This window comes from Dipodomys merriami, unplaced genomic scaffold (genome assembly GCF_024711535.1).
Source record: "Dipodomys merriami isolate MVZ:Mamm:240054 unplaced genomic scaffold, mDipMer1.0.p SCAF_848, whole genome shotgun sequence".
Classification (NCBI taxonomy): Eukaryota; Metazoa; Chordata; class Mammalia; order Rodentia; family Heteromyidae; genus Dipodomys; species Dipodomys merriami.
This window is the reverse complement of record NW_027206455.1, coordinates 108,313-125,186: the sequence shown is the minus strand read 5'-3', so window position 1 is coordinate 125,186 and position 16,874 is coordinate 108,313. Positions and strand designations below refer to the sequence as shown.

Genomic DNA, 16,874 nt, shown 5'->3' with positions numbered 1-16,874 from the left:
GATCATCTTACAAGGCTGGCAAGAAACACACCTGATTGTGTGTGTGTGTGTGTGTGTGTGTCTGTCTGTCTGTCCGTACTGGGGCTTGAACTCAGGGCCTGGGTGATTGCCCTTAGCTTTTTCACCCAAAGCTGGGTGCTCTACCACTTGAGCCACAGCTCCACTTCCGGCTTTTTGGTGGTTCATTGAAGATAACAGTCCAGTGGACTTTCCACCATCATTCTCAGATCTCAGCCTCTTGAGCAGCTAGGATGACAGGTGGGAGCCACCAGCACCTGGATTGTTGTACAAGTGTGTGTGTGTGTGTGTGTGTGTGTGTGTGTGTGTGTGTGTGTGTGTGTGTGTGTGTGTTTCCCCCTGGTTTTGGTCCTGGAGCTTGAACTCAGGGCCTGCTTGTTTTGAGCTTCTTTTGCTCAAGACTGGTGCTCTACCACTTGAGCCACAGCTCCACATCTGGTTTTCTGGTGGTTTGTTGGAGATAAGAGTCTCACGGGAACTTTTCCATCCAGGCTGGGTTTGAACCACCATGATTCTCAGATCTCAGCCTCTTGAGTAGCTGACAAGTATGAGCCACGAGCACCTGGCTAAGTTTTTTTTTTTAATATTATTTTGCCAGTCCTGGGGCTTGAACTCAGGGCCTGAGCCCTGTTCCTGAGCTTCTTTTAAACTTTTTTTGGGGGGGATCCGGTCGTGGGGCCTGAACTCAGGGCCTGGGCGCTGTCCCTCAGCTCTTCAGCTCAAGGCTAGCGCTCTACCACTTGAGCCACAGCGCCACTTCCAGCTTTTTTTTGTGTCTGTGGTACTGAGGAATCGAACCCAGGGCTTCATGCATGCTAGACAAGAACTCTACCACTGAGCCGCCTTCCCAGTCCCAAGTTCTAAATTCTGACAAAGCACATTGATTTCTTCTTTTATTGTCCTATGTTCTTTCTGTGTTGTATGCCTGCCCTGTTAATCAGGTCATTTTCTCGAGTAGCTTGGTAGTGTTTCTAGATCATTCTCTGGGGGGGGGAGGTTTATGGAGGGGAGGGACCAGATGCTGGTGGCTTCACACTTGTAATCCTCGCTACTCTCTGAAGTCTGAGCTAGAAGGATCCTGGTTCCAAGTGAGACTAGACAGGAAAAGTCCACGAGACTCTGATCTCCCAAGGACTCGGCAAAAAGCCGGAAGTGGAGCCGTGGCTCAAGTGGTAGAGCACCAGCCTTGAGTGAAGAACTTAGGATCAGCGCTCAGGCTGAGTGCAAGTCCCATGGCCAGCGCGTGCACCCCCTATCCCCCTCCACCCCCCACTTGCAGCAGCCTGAGGGGCCCCCTGCACTTGACTGAGCCGCAGACCCCAGGAGCTGGTCAGGGACTCAATCATGGGAAACAGATGTGGGCGGTTGGGGCCCCCAATTATTTTGATGTTGGGGGGGGGTCTTTGGATTTTTCATTTTTCTCTCTTTCTAGACTCCCTGTGGCTGCTCCATCCCCCCCCCACTTAGCCCATTTCCCACGACGGTAACAAAACCCCCGAAGCTGGAGCACTTGTCAACACAGAAGGTTTTTATTAGTTCAGGAAACAGAGAGTCCATCGCAGGGGCTCCGATGCGGGGGTCACAGGGCCATGGGTCATCATCTGTGCCAAACCGATGTCATTGCTCGTCTGATGGGGGACCCTGAGGGTCTCATGTTCCTTTGTGAATTCAGGATGACACGTGGCCAACGAGTCAGGAATACCACAACAGGGCCCGCCAACAGAGCGGGGGGGGGGGGGGGGGGGGGGGAGGGGCTCGCTCCCATCATCCCAGCTACTCCGGAGGCCGAGATCTGAGGATCGTGGTTCGAGGCCAGCCCAGGAAGGAAAGTGTTATACGACTTCTTTCCGGTGAACCAACAAAGTTAGAAGTAGAGCTGTGGCTCAAGTAGTAGAGCACCCACCTTGAGCAAAGAAAGCTAAAGGGCAGTGTCCAGGCCCTGAGTTCAAGCGCTAGGACTGGCATAAAAACAAACAAACAAAAGGACTGAGGAATCGAACCCAGGGTCTGATACATGCTAGGCTAAGCCACTTTCCCAGCCCCCACCTTTAATATTTATTTACTTTTAATTTTGCTTTAGTCTATGTTTTTTTTTAACCAGTCCTGGGGTTTGAACTCAGGGCCTGGGCACTGTCCCTGAGTTTTTTTGTGTTTTTCAAGGCTAGCGCTCTAACCACTTGAGCCACAGCTCCACCTCGGGCTTTTTCTGAGTCGTTTCTTGGAGATGAGTCTCCTGGACTTTCTTCCCCGGCCTGGCTTTGAACCACGATCCTCCCGATCTCGGCCTCCTGAGTAGCTAGGATGACAGGCGTGAGCCACAGCACCTGGTTTGAATGGGACTTATCAATTTCAGCGGCTTTGAAGGGTGAGCCATTAGCTCTGGGCCAGGGCAGGGCGTAAAGTAAATGGGATGAGGTAAACTCGCACAGCTGTCCCGGCAGCTGTGGGCTGGGGCAGGGCGGGGGATGGGCCAGGATGGCCCTGGGCCACAGGCCTGTCAGGATTCTCCACTGCTTGCCAGTCACCCTAGCTACTCAGGAGGCTGAGATCGGGAGGATCGTGGTTCAAAGCCAGCCTGGGCACAAAAGTCCATGGAGATTCTGGTCTCCAAGGAATCACCAGAAAACTGCAAGTGGCGCTGTGGCTCAAGTGGTAGAGCGCTCGCCCTGAGCTGAAGAGCTGAGGGACAGCACCCAGGCCCTGAGTTCAAGACCCAGGACTGGGAGGGGAGGGGAGGGGAAGGGGAATCATTCTGATTTAGCAAAATCTGTGCTAAAGAAGATTGGGCTTGTGTGCCCAGAGTTTTTTGTTTTTCGTTTTGTTCTGTTTCTGCCAGTCCTGGGGCCTGAACTCGGGCCCGGGCCGCTGTCCCTGAGCTTTTTCACTCAGGGCTGGTGCTCTTCCACTTGAGTCACACCTCCACATCAGCTTTTTGGTGGTTCATTGGAGATAAGAGTCTCAGGGACTTTCCTGCCTGGGCTGGCTTTGAACCGTGATCCTCAGATCTCAGCCTCCTGAGTAGCTAGGATGACAGGCGTGAGCCACTGGCTATAGGCTGTAATACTGATCACATACACACACACACACACACACACACACACACACACTAACAAAGAAAGGGGGGGAATGGATGGGAACCTTGGGGGGCTGAGATTGCTCAAGGCACGCTGTATTCATAAACTGCTTTGTTAAATGACCACTCTTTTGTATAACAAAGATAATTTAAAACAAAAACACGACCCATTTCGTCTATCAGGGGGAAACAATCGCTTTGCAAACGGGGATTAATTGGTTGGTTGGAAATCAGAGTCTCCCGGGCTTTCCTGCGATCCTCAGATCTCAGTCTCTCCCGTAGCTGGGATTACAGGCATGAGCTACTGTACCTGCCCACCCTCCATGCTACCGTTTTTGCTAGAGAGTCTATCTCAAGGGGCTGAACAGGATCCTGTTTGTGCTCCACTGTGGGCCCGTGGTTGGGGGGTATTTTTGCAGTTTGGGGGTGAAGAGCTGTTAGATTATGGGATTTTACTTTGGGGCTTTAAGCCACCTCCCTGCGGCCACTCCCTTTGAGAAGGTTTAGAGAAAGACACAAAGAGACACATGGGGTTGCTAATAGAGAAACTACAGGAACAGAAAGGTAGAACTGACAGGGAGCCAGGGAAGACCCAGCTCAGAGACCCAGCGCTTGCTGAAGGCAGGCTCTGGGTTTGACCCCCAGGACAAAACACACACAAAGCCAGGCGCTGGTGGCTCATGCCTGTCATCCTAGCTACTCAGGAGGCTGAGATCTGAGGATCAAGGTTCAAAGCCAGCCTGAGCAGGAACGTCCTTGAGACTCTTATCTCCAACGAAAAGTCAGAAGTGGTAGAAAAAGTCAAGTGGTAGAGCACCAGCCTTGAGTGAAAAAATCTCAGAGACAGTGTCCAGGCCCTAACTTCAAGCCCCAGGACTGGCACAAGGGTGCACGCACACGCGCGCGTGCACACACTCACACACACCTACCTCCCAACAGCAAATGAACACCCAAACAAAAAGATACGCACGATAAATAACATATAGAGATCTTGCTTGTAATGTCCCTGCAGGCAAACAGAAAGGCAGCGCTGGCGGCTCACGCCTGTAATCCCAGCAACGCAGAAGGCGTGAGCAACACGGGGCCGGGGTGAAGCCAGCTTGGGCCGCAAGAGCTGGAAGGGAAGTTGTGGCTCAAATGGTAGAACATTGATTGTTCTTGGAAGAATAAAACGAAAGGACAGCACGCAAGCTCTGAGTTCAATCCCCAGGAGCAACAAGAAAGAAAGAAAGAAAGAAAAAGAAAAAGAAAGAAAGAAAGAAAGAAAGAAAGAAAGAAAGAAAGAAAAAGAAAGAAAGAAAGAAGGAAGGAAGGAAGGAAGAAGGAAGGAAGGGAGGGAGGGAGGGAGGAAGGGAGGAGAGAAAGAAAGAGAAAAAAGGATCGGAGGAAGGAAGGAAGGAAGGAAGGAGAAGAGGAAAGGGGAGAAAGGAAGGGAGGGAAGGGAAGAAGAGGGGAGGGAAGGGCAAAGTGTGCAGGAAGGGTCTTGAACAAAATACTGATTTCTTTTTTCCTTTTCTTCCTTTCCTTTTTTCCTTTCCTCTCTCTCCTTCCTTCCTTCTTCTCTTTCTCTCTTCCTTTTTTCTCTCTTCCATTTCCCCTTCCTTCCTTCCTTCCTTCCTTCCTTCCTTTCTTTCCCTCCCTCCCTCCCTCTCCTTCCCAGTACTGGGACTCAAAACTCCTGGCCTTCAACTCTCTCGCTTGACTTTTTCCCCCAAGGCCTGACGCTCTACCACTTGAGCCACGCCTCACTCCGGGCGTTTTACTCGTTCGTTGGAAATAAGAATCTCTCTGATTGCTCTGCGCAGGCTGGCTTTGAACCCCGATCCTCAGACCTCAGCCTTCTGAGCAGCTACGGTGATCCACGTGAACCTGGAGGCCCTTAGAGGGCGGCCGGAGACCCTCAGCGCGCACTCCCGGGGATGGTGGGGCTGCGGTGCGCACTACCTTAGTCTCGGAGAGTGCTGTGGGAGAAGGCTGTGGGCTCAGCAGGCGCTGAGCTTAGCATAGGAAAAGCTTCGGCTGAGTTGAACAACCCCCCAGCGGGGACCCGGCCGGTTCTCTAACTTGGTGTGAACTCAGCTTTGCAGACTCTGCAAACCTTGCACCGCTGAGCCCTGACCTGGGGGTGGGAGACCCCCACGCGCATCTTTTACCCAGCACCTTGGGGCCCCTAAAATCCAGCATCTGGTACTAACTAACCTCCCTGCAGCCCAGCAAACACCAGCCAAGGCGGGCTGGGGTCACACTCACTCACCAGAAGAGAAGGTGGACGCGGGTAGTCGCGCACGCCTGTAATCCTAGACACTCCCCGAGGCTGAGAGCTGAGGCTCTCGGTTTGGTTGGAAGCCAGCTGGGATAAATCACTCAAGCCTTGAGCGGAAAAAAGTAGGGAGACAGTGCCACGGGGAATAAAAAAATCAAAAGCAAACCACGCAGGCCCCCGGGGCAAACGAAGCGGCTGCCAGTATCTTCGCTGCCCTAGGGAGTCTTAGCTGGGGTCCCCTCCGGTCTCTTGGGGTGCAGCTGGCAAACCCCACATCCAGGGACAAACTCTGGGCTCCGAAGGAGGTGATTTTTCGTTCTCCATTTTACACACAAAACAAACAAAAAACGAGACAGCCCACCATGACTGGCGCCCCGATGGCTAGCATGGTTTAATATTATTACTATTATTGTTGTTGTTATTGCCAGTTCTGGGGCTTGAACTCAAGACCTAGATGCTGTTTCTGAGCTTGTTTTTTGCTCAAAGCTCGACCACTTGAGCCACACACAGCGCCACTTCCAGCTTTTTTTTTGGTGGTTTATTGGAGATCAGAGTCTCATGAACTTTCCTGCGCAGGCTGGCTTTGAACCTCGATCCTCAGATCTCAGCCTCCTGAGTAGCTGGGATGACAGGCGTGAGCCACTGTGCCCGGCTGGCATAAGATGGTTTATGGGCCGTTCGGCAGCTCTAAGGCGATGTTAGAGAAATCTAATACCAGCGTGGCCTGAAAATGGCCACCGCTCACAGTGGTGTCAGAAATACACCCTCAAATAGGTTTTCTCACCGGGCGCTGCTCAGGAGGCTGAGATCTGAGGATCGTGGTTCAAAGCCAGCCTGGGCAGGAAAGTCTGTGAGGCTCTGATCTCCAATAAACCATTATAAATCAATCAATCCTGGAATGGAAAAACCAAGGCCGTGAGTTTACGTCTCATTCCCTGCGAGCACGTGCACGCGTGTACACACACACACACACACACACACACAATCAAATACAAGCACAAATAAACTAGGCTCTCCCCTTGCTGGTAGGGAATAATCCCAGACAGGCTGTGACAAGGGCCTGGGGCGAGTAACTTTTTATTATCAACCATATCCTGGCTTTGCCCGCTTGGCGCAAATGTCCTTGGAAACGCGCTGGGGGTCAAAGGATGGCAGGGCCGGCGGGGCCGGGCGCTCCTCCCTTCTTACAGCAACGAGTAAACACATAAATACGGGGGGCAGGGGGGGCAGGCGCCGAGGCCCCGGGGCTGGGACGCGCCTGCAGCTCAGCCAGCGCCCCGTCCCCGGTTCTCTGCTCCGGTCCTGCTGGCCGGTGTTGAGACGGGAGAGGAACCAGCCGCGATCGCTCCTCTGCTCGCTGCAGAAAAGCTCGGGGTGGGGATGGGGGGTGAAGGTGGGAGTGGACGGAGGGGGGAATTGTTCCGGGGTCAAACCTCCCGGGGCCTGTTCTGGAGCGGTGGGATGGGGGGTGGATGGATGGATGGGTGGATGGATGGGTGGATGTGATGGATGGATGAATGGATGGGTGAGTGGATGGATGGGTGGATGGATGGATGGGTGGATGGATGGGGGGTGGATGGATGGGTGGATGGGTGGGTGGATGGGTGGATGGGTGGGTGGATGGGTGGGTGGATGGATGGGGGGTGGATGGATGCATGTATGGGTGAGTGGGTGGCTTGGCTGGAAGAGAGGAAGGAAGGATAGAATGATGGATGGGAGGATGGATGGATGGATGGGTAGGTGGATGGATGTATATATGGATACATGAACTGGTGGATGAGTGAGTGGATGGATGGGTGGGTGGATGGATGGGTAAAGGGATGGATGGATGGAAAGAAGGAAGGATAGAATGATGTATTTTGTATGGATGAGTGGATGGACGAATAGATGGATGGGTGGATGGATGGATAGATGGGTGAGTGGATGGATGGGTGGGTGGGTGGATGTTTGGATGGATGGATGGATGGGTGGATGTGTGGATGGATGGGTGGATGGGTGGATGTGATGGATGGATGGATGGATGGGTGGGTGGATGGATGGATGGATGGGTGGATGGATGGATGGATGGATGGGCAGGTGGATGTGATGGATGGATGGATGGATGGGTGGGTGGATGGATGGATGGATGGATGGGTGGGTGGATGGGTGGGTGGATGGATGGATGGATGGATGGGTGGGTGGATGGATGGATGGATGGATGGGTGGGTGGGTGGGTGAACAGATAGATGGATGGATGGATGGGTGGATGTGTGGATGGATGGATGGATGGATGGGTGGGTAGATGGATGGGTGGGTGGATGGGTGGGTGGATGGGTGGATGGATGGATGGGTGGATGTGATGGATGGATGGATGGGTGTATGGATGTGATGGATGGATGGGTCGATGGGTGGGGTGGATGGATGGATGGGTGGATGGGTGGATGGACGGACGGACGGGCGGCGGAGGGCGCCCCCTCCCCGTGGCGTGCGGTCCCTTCCCTACCAGGCTCGGATGCCGTGCAGCGTGGACACCCCGGGGCCGCCCTGCGCCACGCCGGGCCCGCCGCCGCCGCCGCCGCCCGCGTTCAGGTCGCCGCCGCCGCCCAAGTTCCCGAAGCCGGCGTGGGGGGCCGGCGGCGGCGCTGGCGGCGGGGAAGGCGGCGGGCGCGCAGGGCGGGGCGGCGGGCGGCGCCGTAGGCGGGGTAGGCGGGCAGCGCGGGCAGCGCGTAGGCGCCCAGGCCCAGGCCGGCGTAGGCGGGCGCGTAGGGCGCGGGCTCGGCCACGCAGGGCTTGCCGTCGCGCACGAGCACGGGCACGGCCACGCGGCGCGCGGGCCCCGCGGGCGGCGGCGGCGGGAAGCCCGCCAGCTCCAGCGTCTGGTCCTGGCGCTGCCGCTTGCACTTGTAGCGCCGGTTCTGGAACCAGATCTTGACCTGCGTGGAGGTGAGCTGCAGCGCGCCCGCCAGCTGGTCGCGCTCCGGCGCCGACAGGTAGCGCTGCTGCTTGAAGCGCCGCTCCAGCTCCAGCACCTGCGTCTGCGAGAAGAGCACGCGGGGGCCGCCGGCGCCTGCGCGCGCGCCCGCGCTCCGCCTCTGCGCCTGCGCGGGGCGGGGGGCGGGGTCAGCGAGGGGGCGGGGTCGGCGAGGGGCGGGGCCGGCGGGGCGGGGCGTGCGGGGGCGGGGCCAGCGGGGCGTGGCCAGCGGGGGCGGGGCCAGCGAGGGCATGGCCAGCGGGGCGGGGCCAGCGAGGGCGGGGCCAGCGGGGGCGGGGCCGGCGGGGGGCGGGGCGTGCGGGGGCAGGCCCGGCGGGGGCGGGGCGTGCGGGGGGGCGGGGTCGGCGAGGGGCGGGGCCGGCGCGTGCGGGGGCGGGACCAGCGAGGGCGGGGCCAGCGGGGGCGGGGCCAGCGGGGGCGGGGCCAGCGGGGGCGGGGCCAGCGGGGGCGGGGCCAGCGGGGGCGGGGGCCAGCGGGGGCGGGGCGGGACCCCCACCCCCAGGACACCTGCTGCTGCTTTCCCCTTCACTCCCGGCTGCCTGGTTAACTTGATCATTATTATTATTATTATTATTGCTATTGCTATTGTTATTGTTATTATTGTTGTTGTTGTTATTAGGTCAGGGCGCCTGGGGCCCGGGTGTGTCTCGCCCTGCGTTTTGTCCCCCCATTACCCTTCCCCTTGGAGGACTATAACCCATCCAAATCGGACCCCTGCACCCCCTGAACAACACGCCAGCCCCCCCCCCTGCCCCGGGCCCCACGGCTCGCCTGGCTGAGATCTGGAGGATGGCGGTTCAAAGCCACCCGTGGACACGCGCACCAGAGGCTCTCCACTGAGCCAGGGCACATCAGAAGAAGAAAAAAGACGGGGTGTCCCCCCTTCTCCATCCCCCTTTGGGGAGCACCCACAGCGCGGCCTCCTCCTCCTCTCCCCTGTCTGTCTGTCTGTCTGTCTGTCTGTGTGTCTGCTCTGCCCGCTCCGTCCAGTTCCGATGAGTTTTCTCACCATTAAAAACCACCACAGCAGGAAAGGCTGAGCCGGAGCCGTGGATCGGATGGGCGCGCGCCAGCCTCCAGCGCCCAGGCCAGGGACGGCGCCCAGGCCCTGAGTTCAAGCCCCGCGACCGACAGAAGGGCAGAAAGTCAAAGCCGGGGGTCCTGGGGCCGAAGGGTTTGAATGAAGGCGGGTGGGCGCCCAGTCCTAAAACTAAAGAGCCAAAGAGCCCCAGGGCGGCGGGGCCAATCAAGGAACCTGAAAACCAACCGGCTCCGAGTTCGAGTTCAAGGCCCTGAGCTGCAGGAGGGCCGACTTAGCCAGCACTCGGTGCCCGGCCCGCTCAGTAGGACCTCACCTCACATCTTAGAAACTCTAGCACCGCTGATATCCACCCCTCACCACCTTCCTTTTCTGCCCCTGGGCAAATCGAGCGGTTCGCTGTCCACCTCTCACTGGCCATTTTGCCCTTTGGCCTTCCTTGGCCTGGTGGCGAAGATTCCCAGGAGGGTCTGGGTCTCCCCCAACTGTGTCTCTCTCTAGGAAAAGGACAAGTTCCTTCCCTGCGGTGGAAAAGCCTGGATAGCCCGCTCCGTCCCCAAGAAGGCCGCCTTCTGCAGCTCTCTGCTTTAATCCCGGATGTCTGTGTAGATGGTGAGAATCATTAGCCCTGTGTGTGTGTGTGTGTGTGTGTGTGTGTGTGTGTGTGTGTGTGTGTGTGTGTGTGTGTCCTGAGGTTTGAAATCTGCGCTTGGACACCGTTCCCCCCGCGCGCTTCTTTTGCTCGAGCCCCAATTCCGCTGCTGCTGCCCCTTTGTCTTTTGCTGGTTCATTGGAGGATTAAAAAGCAGCTCTGGGACTCCCCCGTCCTGGCTGGCTTCAACCCCCCCCGCGATCCTCCCCATCTCAGCCTGCGGGATAGCCAGGAAGCCGGGCGCGAGCCACGGGGCACCGGGCAGGCGAAGCCCGCAGACAGGGCTACGGAGGAGGAGGTTCGTCAGCTACGCGTTAGTGGGTATGATTTTGGCACAGCCGGGGACTTCATAGTTGCTCAGCTCAAACAGCAAGCAAAGGACACACGCGGATGCGCTCAGGGGCGAAGCCTACGAAGTGGATGGTCTCCTGGGTGAGGCCCTGGGTCCCGCTGGAAACTGTGCCTGGCAAACCATCACCCCCCCCCTCCTCCTCCTCCTCCTCCTCCTCCTCCTCCTCCTCCTCCTCCTCCTCCTCCTCCTCCTCCTCCTCCTCCTCCTCCTCCTCCTCCTCCTCCTCCTCCTCCTCCTCCTCCTCCTCCTCCTCCTCCTCCTCCTCCTCCTCCTCCTCCTCCTCCTCCTCCTCCTCCTCCTCCTCCTCCTCCTCCTCCTCCTCCTCCTCCTCCTCCTCCTCCTCCTCCTCCTCCTCCTCCTCCTCCTCCTCCTCCTCCTCCTCCTCCTCCTCCTCCTCCTCCTCCTCCTCCTCCTCCTCCTCCTCCTCCTCCTCCTCCTCCTCCTCCTCCTCCTCCTCCTCCTCCTCCTCCTCCTCCTCCTCCTCCTCCTCCTCCTCCTCCTCCTCCTCCTCCTCCTCCTCCTCCTCCTCCTCCTCCTCCTCCTCCTCCTCCTCCTCGGAAATCAGGTTCCTTAGCATTTCACGTTAGAAATCTAAGGCCCAACTTCGCCAAGCGCGGCGGGGCCGGGGAAGCCAGAGCGAGGGGCAAATCTGGGCACCTTCATTCAGTGGTGCGTGCGGGGATGTGCGTGTGCGTGCGTGTGTGCACGCGGGGCTCTGATTCCTGTCTCATCCCCTGTGCACTTTATTTCTAACAAACAAAAAGACCCCCCGAGGAGGGGCGCTGGTGGCCATGGACGCCTGACCTCAGCCACTGTGCTGTGCGCACGGGGAGCTTCTCTGTGCAGCTGAAGACAACCATAACTAATAACAACAACAATAATAACAATAATAACAAATGTAAAATAAAAGACCCCGGAACCCAACGCGGGGTTTTCATTTTAACCCTCTATAGCTACAGCTCCCCCAGCCGCCCGGTCCGCTGCCCCCCCACCCCCCCACCCAGGGCTTCAAAAAGTGGGGGGCCGCCCAGGCCCCCACGTACACGACAAACCCCGGGGCCCCCGGTTCCGATCCCCGATCCGCGGGGACCCGGGCGATCGTCTCGGGGTGCCTCTCTCCCTCTCGGTGTCCCCCGATCCCCGGGGCCCTCACCTTTCTTCTCGGCTCGGGGGTCCCGCGCGGGCTCCGCGTCTCCGTAGACGCGCGGGTGGAAGGCCGGGGCGTCGGGGAAGGCCGGGGCGCGGGGCGCGGGCGGCGAGGCGGGGCCCGGGGCGGCGGGGAAGGCCGGGGCGCGGGGCGCGGGCGGCGAGGCGGGGCCCGGGGCGGCGGGGAAGGCCGGGCCGCGCGCCCCGGGCCCCGCGCAGGCCTCGGGCCGGAAGGCGGCGGCGGCGGCCAGCATGCAGGCGGGCGCGGGGCGCGCGGGCGGCGGGCCCGGGCTGCGCCCTCGCCGCTGCTGCCGCTGGAGCTCCAGGCTCAGGATGTCTTTGACGGAGAACGGGGTGGGCGCGAGCGCGGGGCTGGGGAACATGGTCAGCGCCGCCCCGGGCCGGCTCCGCCGCGCACGGCGCCCTGCGCCCCCGCCACCCCGGGCCCGGGCGCGGGGAGCGGCCCGCGCGGCGCCCCGGCGGGGGCGGGGTCCCGGGGCGGGGCGGGGCGGGGCGGGGCCCCCAGCCCGGGCCGCGGGGTGTCACCTAATATAGTCATCCCGCCGGGAACCGGAGCCCCGCGGGAGCCCCGCCCGGGCTTAAAGGGGCCGCGGCCCGCGCGGACGGCTGCGGGGCCCGGGGGGGGGGACCCGGGGGGGTCCGGGGGTATGGGGGGGGCCCCGGGGGGGCTCCGGGGGTATGGGGGGGGCCGGTCCCAGTGTGTCAAGCCCTGTCAAGCTCCTTCCCCAGACGTCGGCCTCCGATGCTGAGATGGAAGCGGGGGAGTCGAACTCACAACTTGGCCGCCCCGTCCGTCCACTGCGGGGGGGCGCCGCTCTCCCCCCTTTATATATGCGTGTGTATAATATGGTTATCATCTCAGCAGAGGGGTTCGCGAGCAAAGCGGGGTCCTGAGCCCCGGTCCCACTCACCCCTTCCCTCAGCTCCTAATTTTGTCCGACTGACTCTCCTCTAGAAGAAATGTATCCCCCCCCCACACACACAGACAGACACAAGGACACAGACAGACACGCACACAGACACATACAGACAGACACACAGACACGCAGAGACACAGACACAACAGACACGCACATAGACACAGACACACAGACACGCACATAGACACAGACACAGACACAGACAGACACGCACAGACACATACAGACAGACACACGGACACACACAGACAACAGACACACACATGCACACGCACAGACACACAGACACAGGCAGACACGCACACAGACACATACAGACAAACACACAGACACGCAGAGACACACACAACAGACACGCACACAGACACACAGACACACAACAGACACGCACAGACACACACACAGACACAGACAACAGACATGCAGACACACAGACAGACACACAGAAACATACAGACACACACACAGATGACAGACACACACAGACACAGACACAGACACACACAGACACATACAGAGAGACACACAGACCACAGATGACAGACAGACACACGCACAGACACGTACAGACAGACAGACAGACAGGAGACCGTGTCCAGGAGGCCTGGACACGCGCTGCTTCTCCTGGGGACAATCGTCCAGTCACCCCATTCTCTCACCACCCTCCTGGCCTACAGGCTAAACCGTCCACCAGCCGCGGCCGGCTGCGCGGGCTCCCCGGGCTCCCCGGGCTCCCCGGGCTCCCCGAGCTCCGGCCGGGGCAGACAGCGCCCCGCGCCCTGGGGACCGGCCCGGGCAGACAGCGCCCCGCGCCGCCCTGGGGACCGGCTCCTGAGCCGGGAAGCAGGACGGACAGGTGGGGTGATCACTTCTAATCCGGGATCAATCTCAGAGCCGACAGAGGGGCTCCAGGATTGAGGGGTGCTGAGGATGGCCCGCCCAAGAGAAGCCTGGCTTTCCCACAATCTGCGCTCGCGGCCTGAGAACCCGGCCGGGAGGGCTTTCGCTCCTTGGGGGTCCAAGAAGAAAGAAAGAAAAAAAAAGGGGGGGTTGCTCATGGCACCCCGTCACGTGTTAGCTAATGACACTTATCCTCACCCCAGTCGGGGCGACGGGAGGAAGCGCTCACATAAAACACAGGGACAAAGCCGACCGTGGCATCCGTTCCTGCCTGAAGCTCCCCGCACGCAAACTCCCGAGTCCTGGTCTCCCGAGCACGGGCCGCCCCGAGCCGGGCCTGGGCCCGCACAGCGCCCGGACGCCTCCCCCCAGACCCCGGGCACCGGTGCCAGGCTGCGTCTCCTCACTCCCAGTCGCCTGCCCTCCAAGGGGCTACCCACCCACCCCCAGCCACAGAGCCCTGACCAGATCCCTCGTTTTATTGTTGTTGTTGAGTTGTTTTGTCTTCATCAAGGCTTTGGACTGGTTATTTATTGCTTGGAACCAATTTTAGATGGGGGTTTTTACGGGGTGAAGGTGGTTAATTTGGGGGGGGTGGTGTTTTAGTGTCCACACCGTGGCACCTGACAAACGAAAGCCGTCTCGGATTCAACGAAAAGTCTCTCTGGGCAGATCTAGGAGCCGGGGGTCCTGGAACCACTCGCCCCGTGTCCGCTGGCGATGACAGTTTGAAAGATTAGGGTGAACCTTCGCCTGAAATATTACCGTTTAAAGGGGGGTGGGGGGACATGGAGGCGACATCCGGAATCCGCCTGACTTTTTCCTTTTTTGTCTTGTTTTTTTTTTGGGAGCAAGTAGTAGTTCTGGAAAAAGAAAAAGAAACATCTCTCTCTCTCTCTCTCTCTCTCTCTCTCTCTCTCTCTCTCTCTCTCTCTCTCTCTCTCTCTCTCTCAATGAGCATTTCCTTTATAAATCAAAGAAGAGAGGATTGATCACTTTTTTTTTCCTCTGAAATGCCGTAGGTCAGGTGTCAGGAAAAATGGATGAAAATCTTTGTTTTTTTTTGTTTGTTTGTTTGTTTTGTTTTTGGATGGGGTAAGGTTGGGAATGGGGCAGGGGGAAGAAGATAAAATTCGATGTATTCCCCCCCCCCCAAATCCCTCTTTACACCCTGGATGATTCTGCTCATTAATTCTTTCCGCTACAGAAAAGGCCGTGGGCCTTCCCAGAGAAAGGAAATGAGTCCTAATAATAATAATTAATAATAACAATAACAAGGATGAAGAAGAAGAAGAGGAGGAGGAGGAGGAGGAGGAGGAGGAGGAGGAGGAGGAAGAAGAAGAAGAAGAAGAAGAAGAAGAAGAAGAAGAAGAAGAAGAAGAAGAAGAAGAAGAAGAAGAAGAAGAAGAAGAAGTTGGAACCATACTCAACAAAATTCCATAAACTATCCAATAGCAATTTTATGCTTCATTTTGCAGTGTGTACACACACACACACACACACACGTATAATTTGATTTTTAAATTAGAATTTGCCATGGTTGGGGGTGGGTGGGCTGGAGTGGGAAAGACAGAAACTCTATCCTCCCCCTCTTTCCTGGTTTGTTTTGCAGGGGTGGCATCTTTATTTTTCCCACAGCAGGCCCGATCTCTCTGCGCCTTATATTTTCCCATCTCGCAGGACAAACAAACAGCTTTCAACCAGAGCAAGGCCGAGAGACACAAATGGAGACAGACTGAAGAACTGGGGGTGGGGGGGGGAGGAGAGAAGAGGGAGAAGGGGGGAGGGAGAAGGGGGAGAGGGAGAGAAATCTCTGCAACCCTTTCTTTGCCTTTTAAGACTTTGGGAAAGGGGTGTGCTGTGCGCAAATAAATTATTATTAATTGAAAAGCAATCGCTTCCTGCAATCAGCTCGGGCTGAATCCCTTACCAAAAAAAAAAAGTAGATGTGATTAATTGAAAGATAAAGGCAGGAATCATTAATGCACCCGGAGAGCCGGTCCACCGGAGTCAGGCCGCGTTATCCCCAGCTTTATCTTCAACAAGGACTCTGTCTGGAAGTCTCTTCTCCTCCGTTGTTTATATTTGGGGAAGGACCACAAGTTGTGGGAGCCGCTGGCGGGTTCCCCCTTGATAAATGAACATTAGCACTTTTGGGGGCCAATGTCTATATCAACACACAGAGGCTGGCAATAATTGGCGAGAAAGCAAACAGAGGACAGAGAACTCGACTCTGCTCTTTCTCCAGCTGATGGATGAGTTTCGGAGGACCGACTCCCTCTCCCTCCCCAACCAACCAGGCCTCAGGCTAGAGGGGGAGGTCTGGGGGGGTTGGGGGGGCTGTGGATTGCCATTCTGGGGTTCTACTCTAAGAATCTCTCTCTCCTGCACCTGGTTTTACCTCCACCAAGGAGTGTGGCCCTTAATCTGTCCTCTGATTCCCCTTGAGTGAGACTTTTGCCCTCAAAGATGTCCCAGAGTTGGGGTTTGGATTGGATTCTCCTTGAATGCCATAACACAATTCGGTGATGGCTTTCTCCGCTGCTGTCTCTATGTTCCACAGCGAAAGAAGAGGCGCGGGTGGCTCACGCCTGTAATCCCAGCCACTCAGGAGGCTGAGCTGCGAGGATCTTTGTCTGAAGGCAGCCAGGGGCAGGGACGTCTATAAGACTCTCATCTCTAATGAAGCACTACATTTCAAAAAAGAAGCTGGAAGTGGAGCTGTGGCTCAAGTGGTAGGACACCAGCCTTGAGCCAAAAATGTGCAGGGGCAGAGCCTAGGCCCTGAGTTCAAGTCCCAGGACACACACACACACACACACACACACACACACACACACACACACCACACCAAGGTTCTTAGACTTGAGACCCTGAATCTTGGGAAAATAAATTCACCCACAAGGAAGACTCTCTTGTTCCAGAGAGAGAGAGAGAGACAGAGAGAGAGAGAGAGAGAGAGAGAGAGAGAGAGAGAACTTTACCTTAGCTAGCTGTAGGGAGCTTACTTTTTTCCCCTTCCATCGTTTTATTGAGCTAGATAATTTTGTTTGGAGTGCTTGCTTGCATGATTTTGTAGGGTGACAATCACCAAATAACTTACACACCACACAAGGTTGTACAACCACTTTGTCAGAGCAAAAATATCCTAACTAGAATTAAAGAGAAGAATAACAGCAAGAGAAAAATGCTAGAAGGTCTCCACTCCAGGAATTTCCCTACCCCATTACAAAAAAAAGACTCCACAGAACGAAAACAGGGTGAAGAATAAGAGCCTCATGGGAAGGAGAGAAAGAAAGAAGAAAGAAAAAAGAATAGGAAGAAAGGAAAGAAAGAAGGAAGGAGGGAAGAAAAGAAAAAGAAAGGTAAATGGAAGAGAAGATTCACTTTTGCTGGTCAAACTGACAAGGTTTAAAAAGAATGAGGCTCTTGGTTCTTTTTTTTTTTTTTTTTTTGAAAGTTTTAGAAAGAACTGTTCAGGGGCTGGGAAGGTGGCTCAGCGGTAGAGCACTTGCCTTG

General features: G+C 57.0%; 1 protein-coding gene across 1 annotated transcript; it reads right to left on the bottom strand.

The window, feature by feature from the left end:
• Positions 1-6,415: 6,415 nt before the first annotated feature.
• Nkx2-5 (NK2 homeobox 5) lies at positions 6,416-11,957 on the bottom strand. Its single transcript, XM_070011874.1, has 2 exons — positions 11,522-11,957; positions 6,416-8,431 (listed from the first exon to the last, which is right to left on the bottom strand). Exons 1-2 carry the CDS (start codon positions 11,895-11,897, stop codon positions 7,833-7,835), a joined length of 975 nt encoding a protein of 324 aa, XP_069867975.1. The 5' UTR covers positions 11,898-11,957; the 3' UTR covers positions 6,416-7,832.
• Positions 11,958-16,874: the final 4,917 nt, after the last annotated feature.

Coding starts and splice junctions, on each gene's coding strand:
- Nkx2-5 (XM_070011874.1), bottom strand. CDS start 11,897: ATGTTCCCCAGCCCCGCGCTCGCGCCCACCCCGTTCTCCGTCAAAGAC. Junction 8,432..11,521: donor CCCCCGAGCCGAGAAGAAAG/GTGAGGGCCCCG, acceptor CGCCCCGCGCAG/GCGCAGAGGCGGAGCGCGGG.